Source organism: Puma concolor, chromosome C2 (genome assembly GCF_028749965.1).
Source record: "Puma concolor isolate L17-30 chromosome C2, mPumCon1.1.hap2, whole genome shotgun sequence".
Lineage (NCBI taxonomy): Eukaryota > Metazoa > Chordata > Mammalia > Carnivora > Felidae > Puma > Puma concolor.
This window is the reverse complement of record NC_141675.1, coordinates 87785648-87797095: the sequence shown is the minus strand read 5'-3', so window position 1 is coordinate 87797095 and position 11448 is coordinate 87785648. Positions and strand designations below refer to the sequence as shown.

The 11448-nt window shown below is 35.8% G+C and overlaps 1 protein-coding gene across 2 annotated transcripts in view; it reads right to left on the bottom strand.

Moving 5' to 3' along the window:
- Positions 1 to 277: 277 nt before the first annotated feature.
- The window catches only part of UBXN7 (UBX domain protein 7), a 58201-nt gene continuing 47030 nt past the window's right edge, over positions 278 to 11448 (bottom strand). For both annotated transcript variants that reach the window (XM_025913743.2, XM_086675113.1), the window contains 3 exons: positions 8471 to 8864; positions 8258 to 8337; positions 278 to 6915 (listed from right to left, as the gene is read on the bottom strand). In XM_025913743.2, coding sequence (XP_025769528.1) covers positions 6754 to 6915; positions 8258 to 8337; positions 8471 to 8864 — 636 coding nt within the window. In that variant the 3' untranslated portion in view covers positions 278 to 6753. The remainder of the gene's footprint in view (positions 6916 to 8257; positions 8338 to 8470; positions 8865 to 11448) is intronic.

The window sequence follows — 11448 nt, the reverse complement described above, 5'->3', positions numbered from 1 at the left end:
TTACCGTCTGTTTCCCAGCAAGAGTTTTAAACAGGCTTTCCAAAATTGAAGGGATAAACGTAAAAAGTAACAAGGCCCAAGGCCCAAGTCCCAAAATGGGTAAGATAAACAGCCCCTACTACAAGCTTGCTACACTCCTTAACTAAAAAGTGGAGGTCACATACTACTTTCATTCTAATTAGCAGGTAAAAGGGGATTTTCTGGTGGCAATGGTAACTTCATGTGAGGTTTAATTTACAGGGCAATAAATCATCAAAAAGTTATTAAGAACATATGATTAGGGTAAAAAACCTATTTATATTTTGAATCACATAATTTATTGATATTTTCCATTATTAAGAACACAGAAGCTCCAAGAAAAGCAAACTATAAAACCATTTTGTTGAAAACACTCAGATACCCAGTTGAGCATCAGCATTCCAAAGTCATTAACTTGAAATAGAACCTGGTAACATGTACTCTTCTAAAGCTAGCAAGCTTGACAAAAGGAAAAAAAAAGCAGAATGGCAGGGAACAGTTCCAGATCAAGAATCTATCCCTTATTAGTTAAGATGCTCATACTGAGTCTATGAAAAAAGCAAATAAAAAGATTTTAAGAAGGGGAGAATTCAATTCCAGGTCAGAATTTATCCAATGATTTGAAATGTCTCCCATTTTATTTATTTACATCTAATAAATGAATGATTCGTGGTAGCCCAGTTAGATTAATAACTTTTTTTGATGCAGATAAAATTTTTCACGTTCAGTCCAGCGTAGTTTGACTATTCTTCCTATTTGAAGACTCAAGTGACCCTGTAAAAGAGAAAATCTCAGGGCATTTTGGTCTGTATATAGGAAATACCAGACAACAAAAACTTGCTATTTGTTGACACAGAATTAAGTATAAGAAGGCAACTTCTCGTATTAAGACATTAATGTGGGATTGTTTAGGCAAAACACTACCACTGGTATTTGTATCTCTAATCCAAGTAAATCTGGTCATCTCTTGAAAATACTTTTCAGAAATGCTAAATTGTTTTACTGAAGTAGTTCATATTGGATTGCCCACCTCTGCTTTGAGATCATATGGCAAATAAAGGCTTGAACCAAAAATTACCATGTTTATGAGAATGACTGAGATTCTAAGCAGTACAGAACATTCTGTAGGACAAAGAAGGGAGGAAGGGTATCATGGAGCTAGCCGTTCTATATACGGAATAAGAGAATTCTTAGGTGCAGAGAGAAAATGAGCTATAAAACCATTTGCTTCAAATTCTTCCCTTATATATTAATTTATGAAAAATTAAAAATGTTACATATTCAAACTTAGAAATGGAACTTCTTAAACATAGCTAATTTCATTAAAAGTCATGACTAATTTTCAGAAAATGGATATCCAAAAAATTGAGAATAGAGAATGGAAAAGTAAAAGAGAAGGTAGGATAAAAAGACTTTCTAATTCACGGCCTCATAGTCACATCCAATAATTTAGTCACAAGTTCACTTCATGGGAAAACGATCAAAGTCATCATAATCTCTATAAAAAAATATTCTTGATTCTAAACTGTCTCTCTAGCAGAACTGACACACAGTTGAGTCAAAGACCAAAATAACCAGCACTGAAATACCAAATTTCTACATAACAAGAGAAATCAAGATAGTGCCTTGGTATTCTCTGTTGGTTATTTTCTGTACTAAACATTCTTGCCACTAATCTAAACTGTGCACAATGCAATACTAAGTGTCAAGGCAAGACAATAATTGATATGCTATGCAAGGCAAATCAATGAAGTTGAATATTCATAGGACACAGCTGTCTTCAAGTAGCCTTTTCATCAAGGCTTGTATTACTGGGAAACTGCCATGTTCATCAGTAGGGTTGGTTCTTCCTATCTCATTTAATTTTACACAAGCCATCACTTATTCAGCAACCTGCATCCCATGATTTACTATTGAGTAGTTAAGTGAAAGAGGGCCAGATTGACAGAGAAAGACTGACAGAGAGAGAGAGAGAGAAAATATGAACAACATAACAGAGATGCACTCTTGTGGGATAAGAAATATTTTTAAAAGTTGGTCTAATTAGATCTTGAAAAAGTTTCTGCTAAAACCAAGTGTAAATTTTACAACTTAGTCAAATCAATTTCCTAACAATTGCTCATCCAGTAAAGTGCTTTAAGCACACAGGTAACATAAAATTTAATTCTGGTGTCAGTGAAATATTTGGTTCTCATTAATTACATTTTAGTCCTACTTAACACTGATTCAAAACACAGCATGAAGTTTTTAAAATTGATGAATTGTGTTTAAAAGATCATTACTAGGTCTAGAACTATGATACTCTCGTTTTTGGAGATTTTGGTCACACAGTGAGGTGAGATGAAGTTACTGGGAAATCTGGACACAGAAAAAAAGCGAAAGAACTGATTAACAAGTAAACTTTTAATTAGCCTGGGGATAATATGTAATAAAGAGGAGAAACTAGAAGCATAAAAGTTTAGAGTGGAAAGGACTTCAGAGATAATCTCATTCGGTGGTCTACAATCTGTGGGTTCCTAGAGTTTTTGCAAAGGGTCTGCAATTTCATATGCACATTTTCTCCAGCTATGGTCTTAATGTTATTAATATGTAAACCCCACAATTCCCCACCCCTGCCAAACTTGAATAAGTCCTTTAACGTGAAAAAACAGAACTACTGATCCAGTCCAATTCTCTATTAGTATAGCAGAGCTGTTACCCGAGTGCACTCATGCCTACATACAGTGCCCCTCTATATATTTCATTCGTACTTGGGTACAGAAATTAAATCTTTCCTTCACTTTCCAGCTGCTAGTGGCTCCCTCTGGTATTTTCCTAAGTGTCCAAGTGAGATCCTTGCTAGCTAAAATCTTTAGTCCTAGGATCAATAATCCTTTCCTACTTGGGTGCTGGATATACACTACCAATAAACGTTGTGCCCTAAGTCTAGCAGTTACAAAAGGTGGAGCTAAAGAATACAGGTGAGTCAAAAACTCTGAGCTACAGAGTTTGCCACTTTTCAGTTTTAGTTTTCTGTGGCCTTTCCTAACGAAAGCCTACACAAGTCTTTCCCTTTTCTAAAGTTTTATTGTAATTACAGTTCAGCCCCAGAAAGGTAAACATTTGCACCTTCTTCAATTATCTCATGTGTAGTGTGTCTTTCCAACTGGATAAAACAGGAAGAAACCAGGTATTAGACTTCAAGACATTTCCAACTTTGATTAAGGACTCAACAAATATTTGTTGACTTCTAGAGTCAAGGAAGTAGAATTTTATAGAAGATTTAAAAATATACACATAGCTCAATTTAGGTATGGATGGGACAAAGAAAACTGTATCTTTTCCAAAAAATGGTTTAAAAAAGATAAAATTATTTTTTAGCCTTTCCACCTATTCTTGGCAAATAATGCCACATATTTTCCTTTCACATTTTTATCAGTGCATCGTTTTTAAAAAGGAATAATCAGTCCCTCAAAACAGTGGTGTAAATAAGAATTTACAGGCATAGTGCAAATCCCACAAGCTTTAAAAGGAAACAAACCAAACGATAATTTACAGAGCCAAACACAGGAAGAGAACCTTTTGGGTAAATTGATTCCCCTGTTGTGGGCGACTACAGCAAGGGAGTGAAAAAAGCATGGACTCTGGATGCCTATTTTGATTCTGCCAATTACTAGCTGTGACATCCTGAGCGGGTTCTATGAACTTCACTTTCTTCTTGCCTACAAAATGGGGAAAGTGTGTATTTTGTAGAATTCTTAAGAAGATTAAAGGAGAAAATGCACATAAAGTACCTAGCACATGCTAGTTACTCAGAATTAGTTCCACATTCTTCCCTCTGTTCTTTCTTTGGCTGTTCTTTCTCTTCTCTGGTTCCTTTCTAAATCAAATTCAAAAGATGTTTCCTGTCACTTTTTTCCCCACTAATTTTCATTCCATCTCCCCATCTTTGTTTCTTGTCCCTCTCAAAGTCTATCTTGTCCTTTTCCTCCCCATCTTTTCTTTTGAGCTGTTTCCAATACCTATAAGGAATGACTATTTTTAACTAATCTTACTAGCCTCATTTAATCTATTCAGTAAAATCTTTCCTCCAAAGAGCAAAGGAATTTGCAGAGCAAAGAAGAAGACAAACTGGAGGAAGCATACTCCTTTAGTGAATTGAGTTCATGAGCGAAGCAGTACTCCTTTTTATACTTACTCTTCCCATGTATAATCCATAATCCCTCCCCCATGGGCTTCTATATCAAGCCCAGGATAATTACACTTCTGCCTCAAAATAAAATAAAATCCTCTACATCTTGTACTCTAAAAACACCAACTGTATCTAAGTTGGATCAGTATCTCATGCCCTAAATCTTTGATATGCTTACTTAAATCACTTTATATTTACTCGGTCATCTCACAGTTATCCAAGTTGAAAAAGTCACTTTGGTTTCTCATAAATGGATATGCCACGGCTGACCTCATCAAAAAGAACTACATCCTATCATTAATGAGCATGTCTCGGATTCTTGAGATACGTTTTATAGAGAAGTTAGTAGGTAAAAGAATGAAACAGAGCCCCACAGGGAAAATTCTTGACTTCACATTTTTGACAGATTTGGACTTTAGCTGTGACTTTGCTGAGAGTGGAGATGGGTGCCAACACAGCACCAAAGCTGGGCATACCCTCAGTTCTTACCCTGTGCCTCCCTGAATTTTTAATTTCTGACTGTGTCTACTACCAATAATTTTTAAACCTTCTACTGCACCTTTGCTAGTATATAGCTCTATTCCTCAGATAGCAAGTATATTATCCAAGTTCAGAGATACAATTGAGGAATTAACATGAAAACCATGTTTCCTCAATAAATGAGAAGCTGCTAGTTAGCCTCGAGAGCCTATGAGAAAAACACCGAAATGGTATTACTCAGTCACCAATCTAAAGAGAGAACTTTGACTCAAGGTATAAATGAAATTGTAATTATATAAATATATTTATAAATATTTATACAATTATATACTTATACATAAGCACTTACACAGACTTAGAAAAAAATGTAAGAACATTAATTCAAAAGGACTCACTGAAGAATAAACAGAATTTTCCATGATTTCCTTGAGGAGATACATACTCATTCTTTAGGAAGGGTCCCTCAAAATCCAACCATTAGAAACCATATTCTCTAATTGTGTACTAGCAACACAATAAGCATCTTTTTTTTAATCCCCACGTTGCCGAAAGAGTGATCTTAAAGTAGATGGAAACCTAAAGGTCTCTGAGCAATAGCAATTTATGTTCCTCAAGTAGAAGAATCAATCAATCCAAATCCCAACTGACAAAATAGGTCCATTCTATAGAACAAGTTAAAGTTCTGATTTTGCCACCAGAATCACTACTACCCCTTCAGAGGACTCTATTTAAAGCTCAAAGTAAGAATTGAGCATATGGTGAAGGTGATAAGTCAGACAGTATTACATAGATTCAAGATGGCCTCTTCTAAATAATACTGAAAAAAGCTTTCACCAGCTAAGTCTGAATGTGGCTTTTGTCGGCAGAAGAACTCCACATCTGAAGATTACCGGTAACCTTCTCCACCTCCCTTACTAAATGTTGTCTTATAACCTGAATTTAAAGGTCTTTGCCTTAGAGAGGCTTTCAGTTTTGATACCTTTTGCAAGAAAACGGTAGAGGAATTAAGCTCATTCAGTCACCAGAACCTTTTAGGAATTGTTCCAACCAGGGGTAAAAAAATGAATCATTCTTTCTAACCGTAGGAACATGGTTAGCAACTCTCAGCTGCATCTTTTTCTTCCCCCCCACCCCCCCGGGACATACATAAGTATGCCTTAAAGCACATAGGACAATCAATTACCATAGTGGTTACAACCACAAGCCACTGTACTGCATGATTAATTGAACAGTTGCTCTCCTACAGATCACTTGTGGACCCAAACAATGGAAGGGCCAAAGGAACTAATGTGCTGTACTGGCGAAAACAGCAAGCACCTTCCTATCCGAGTCACCAAAATCGCCTCACTAAACGTCCGTTCCAGGACCAGCAGGATCAATACAATTTATAAAGTAATAATGAAGAAAGCTGTTTCAGGCTAGGATATTGAAAGCCACTCCATGCTACTCACCCTATATTTAACACTCAATCTGCCAATAACACATATCATGGAAAATAATTTTAGGTGGGAACATGGGAATCCTTTGAAAAAAATTTTTAAATATAATGAACAATGATTATAAGGGATGCTTTTTCCATGTAAACAAAAGCCTGAATATTTTGTTACGTGATATTTCTTACATGAACAAAGTGTTATAGAATTTCTTTTCTCTACCAAAAATGGGGCTTACAAAAAAAAGGAGGTTGTTCTTATTCTGAATCTAGCCATTCTTTTACCAAAGGAGCCTGAGGAGTAACATTATCACTTGATCCCAAAAAAGTGCTGTGCAAGAGACCACTTATTGGAACATACATTTCCTGCAGCCAGTACTAGGAGGTCTAATTCTTTCACTTCCATTTGGTCACCAGATTAGGTAAGAAAGAAAGAATAGTAGGAAATCGAAGAAAACAGAAGAGGAGTGAAAAAGGGGGTCGGGGGAAGAGACTGAATATAGGAGAGAGCAAGAAATAAAACAGAAGGCAGGTGACTTGCTTGCCCGACTTTGGCTCTATGGTCCTATGAGCCAAAATGCATACTTAGTGACATGGTATCTCACAGGAAAAGGGATAAAAGGGGTAAGCTGAGAGAGGTCAGGCCATGATGTTAATTTCTTTCCTGTACAAAGACAGTCTCTTGAGGACAAAGGCCTGCCTCTTGTAATGTAATGTCATAGTCCAGATGAGAGAGTTTCCTTCGAGGGAAGTTGGTGAGAAGTTCAAAACGTTCATTTGGATATCCTTTAGACTGGACATGCTTCACCAAAGCCTATGAAAAACAAGAGAAAAGACAAAGCTGTTAGATGGAAATAAAAAGAAAGAATATATTAAGGTATTAAATATCCTATGTTCATTTTTATCATGTCAGATGAGATATCTGAAGTTTAAACTATTCTTTCACATAGCCAAAGCTTACCCTTGTGGAAGGGCCAATATAACTCTTTCGATGGGGAGATAATAAACCTGTATCCAATAATTTAGGACCATTAAGTGATACTGAAATATACAGGATTATGTTTGTTTCTCCAATAAACCCAATTTCTATTTATAAAATTACTGTCCTCTTTTTAAAGATTTTATCAATTTCTTTTCTTTTCATCAGAGAAGATATGTCCTTCAGTCTACCTACAATCTTGCCTCCAGTGCACTGAATCCCTTCTTGCCTTCTTAGAAACTGTGCCACTACAGAATATTCCTTTGTAAGTATCTTCAACATCTCCCTCTCTACAGATGCTTCCCATCAGACTTACGCATGTTCAGTCTTTCCTTCAATCATTTTTTTCCCTCTGGTTATTGCCCATTCTCCCACTAGCTTCAAAACCAAACCTCTCAAAACAGTGATCTATACTTCCTCTGTTCATTGTCTCATCTCCCATTCCCTTCCAAATGCTAGACCAGGGAGATAGCTCTGGGTATCAGCACCAGTGGCCACAGCCTACTTGTACTCACAGTCTTGAAGAATCAGATTAACTATCTCCTGCCACAGCAAGCAGCTAGGTATGGACACTTGATCTAAGGGGGATTCACTCATACACTAGGCTAAGCCAGTCAGACCCATTCTCTTTTCCAGGGGTTAGAAAACACAGAGGAAAGGCCCATTAGCTGTGGACTTCAGAGGAAAAGGCCCTCAAGCATCACTATGATGAACCATGTACAAGCTGAGAGGTAAATAAAAACCACCAGTATAGAGAGAAGAATGGTGTGAAGCAGAAAATCACAAGAGGGAAACAAAACAAGCCCCATGAGAGAGACATAGGAAAACAATCTTGGTTCTTAACCAACCCCTTTGCAGTTTCAGCTACTAGGAAACCCAAGAACCCCACTATTATGTTCAAAATAACCACCCCACTCCCCTTTGCTAGGTAATAACTTCAGCTGGGTTTCTATCCCATGCAGCCACGAACAGAAAATCCTTGACTGGACAGACCCTATGTAACTTGCCTAAGATAATTCAAGAAGGTAATAAAATACTTAGAATTAAGATTCACCACAGTAAGTTTTCAGTTAGGGGCCAAACTAAATACCATCTATTTCAAAGACTCATAAAGCCAATTATGCCAATTAATTAGTTTCTCTGCTTCAAGTAAACACTTCCAATTAGATATACTCACCAGCAGTTTAGCTTGCTCTGGAAGAGTGATCTGTTCCCTTTTTCCATCTGGATACCGCAACATCAACTGTGCTTTTGGTCCTAAAGAAAGGGTTTAAAAAAAAAAAAAAAAAAAGATACAACAGCTTAAGACAGAAGACTAATGTAAACAAATATATAAACCCCTCCAGTAACATTCAAGTTTTAAGTAAAGCAGGTCTAGAATGTAACTCACCATTTACATCTATGCCCTCCACTATTCCATCTGATTTTTCAGGTGACATCTCTAGTATTTCTGAATCCACGGCTGGCAATCCTTGGTGGTTTGTGGCTGTTCCAGGCTCAGTTCTGGCTGGGGGCTCAGTCAGTGGCCTTCTATTCTCCTCTTTTCTATGCCCCAAATCTTTATGGGGAGATTTTCTGGACTTGGCAAGATTCTCCATCTCCTCTTCTTCATCAGAGCCACAAACGGATATGAACTCCTCACTGCCAGAAAAAAGTTCAGATTCAGATTCTTCATCTGAGCGGCTATCCTGTTTTGTCTGTGTTGAATCAAAGTGTGTCTCTTGCAAGGAGGCTCTGATGGCAGCTTCTAGCTGGCTGTCTTCACTTGCATCTATAAGGCTCTCCTGCAAGTTGCAGTCATAAAACATGGGTGGAAAGAAAAAGAAAACAGTTAAACCCAAAAATAGATAAAGTCAAACAGGACATGAGAAATATTAACAGCTTGCCAATATTATTTCCTGCTGAATGTTTCTCTTTACTAAATTTTAAGCTATTTAAGTGCAACAACTTTGTCTTACACAGCCAAGATGGAATGTATATTTTAAAAACAAAAATAAAACTGTGCTACGACCTGCCACAACGGTGCTGCAAGCACAAGTTTTCTTTACATCAAAATTAATAAAATCAAGAAAACGGTTTATTCCTGGCCCAGAAAAATACAAGAATTAAGGTTTTAAATATAAAGCCAAACACTAGTTTTTAAAATACTCAATACAGAAAAGGATGTCTACCTTGCTCCTTATTATATTCTTCAACTAGCACTGCTCTGACACAGAGAGGATAACAACAACTCGGTAATCATCATTTTGCAAAAAATCTAACAGATCTGTAACATTCAAACCAAAATGAAACAGCATATAATAAATAGGGAAAAACAACAATTATATTTTCCCAAGCTTAATTACAATGAAGGTTTTCATTGTGATCATGAGAAAAGCAAATTCCAACAGTTTTCCGCTAGGTAAAGTTCTGTCACAAGTATCACTAAACTGATTAAGTTACAAAATATGGGTTTTTTTGAATGGAACTTATTTAGATCCTAACTCAAATCATTAAAAAAAATTTTATAAGTTAACAAAATTTTGTAAATTTTGTAAGATGAACAGTAGATATCTCCTGATATTAAAGAATTGCTGTTAATTAAGGACGTGTTACTGCCATTGTGATTGTGTTTCAAAAAAATAAAGAGCCTTTATTTTTTTTGTGTTTTTTTTCTTTTTTTGTTTCTTTTAAGAGTCTTTATCTTTTAAAGATACATGCCAAAGCATTAATGAATAAAAAATGAATTCTTAGATTTATTTCAAAATAATGTGAATAGGATGGAATATAAATGAAACAAGACTGGCCACATGCAATAATTACTGAAATTAGTTAATGGATACATACAGGCTCAATAAACTCCTACTTATGAATATGCTTAAAATTTTCCACAATAAAAAGGCAAAAAATATATGAGTCAATAACAAAAAACTAAAGGAACCTCATTTTGGCTTTTGTATCATATAACAAAAAAAATTAAATCATACAGCAAAAAAAAAAAAAAAAAAAATAAGGAAAAAATGTTGAATAAACTTAAGGCTAAGCTACCACCAAAAAAAGGGTAAGTATGTGACCTGCAATGGCTTTGAAGTGGATTGCAGGTTCATAATAATGACGGTGCACAGCATGCAGTTTGATTTTAAAGACTGTCTAACATGGCAGACACTACAGACTTCCTATCCAATATCCATTCTCCTTTCTTTCTTTACTTACAGAATCCTAATCATGTCTATAAAAGAAAGCACACCCAGCTAAAAAATTCCATTTATCAATTTCCCTTTCAGCTAGAAAAAAATTGTGATATGGAGCTAGAGAAGCACTTACAGAGAAATTACAGAACTCAACACACATAATAGAGAAGTCTGAAATTAATGACTAAGTTTCCATCTTAAATAAAAAAAGTACCCACACAGAAAAAGAAAATGAAATTAAATCCAAACAGCAGAGAAGGAAAGAGAAAGAACAAAAATCAACAACCTAGAAAACAAAAGAAAAATTATTAAAACCAAAAGCTGGTTGTTTAAAATCAGTAAAACTGATAAGCCTCTAATCAGATTGTCAGGAAAAAGAAACCACAAATTACCAGTAACAGGGGATTAATAACAATCACTATAGATGCTACAGGCATTAAAGAGAATAACAAGGAAATATAATGGACAGCTTTATGTCAATATATTCAACACCTCAGATAAAACGGACAAAGCCCTGGAAAGACAAAACCTACTAAAAAGCTCATTAAAGAAGTAGTAGATACTTGAGTAGTCCTATATCTATTAATAAGTTGAATCTGTAGTTTAAAACTTCCCACAAAGACTCCAGATCGAGGTGGCTTTATTGGTGAATGTCATCAAACAATAAGGAAGAAATAAAATCAATTTTACACAAATTCTTCCTGAAAACAGAAGCAGGAAAAAACACTTCCCAATTCATCAAAGGCCAGCATTAACCTAATACCAAAACCAAAAGAAGGCATTACAAGGAAGACAAAACAAATGACAAAGAAACTATAAACCAATATTCCTCGTGAACATATAGACCCAAGAATTCTTGACAAAATTTTAGCAAATCAACTGTATCCATAAGAAACATATAGCTAACATCAAAGTTAATGGTAAAAGCGTGAATACTTTCACCCCTACACCAGAAGCAAGTTAAGGATGTCTAATCTCACTACTTCTATCTATCTTTGTATTGGAGGTCCTAGTTAAGAAAAAGAAAAGGCATAGAGATTGGAAAGGAGGAAGTAAAATAAGTCTTTATTTGTCGACGACATGACCATCTACATATATATAAAAAATTCTAGGGGTGCCTGGGTGGCTCAGTCAGTTGAGTGTCCGACTTCGGCTCAGGTCATGATCTCGCAGTTCACGTCGGGCTCTGTGCTGACAG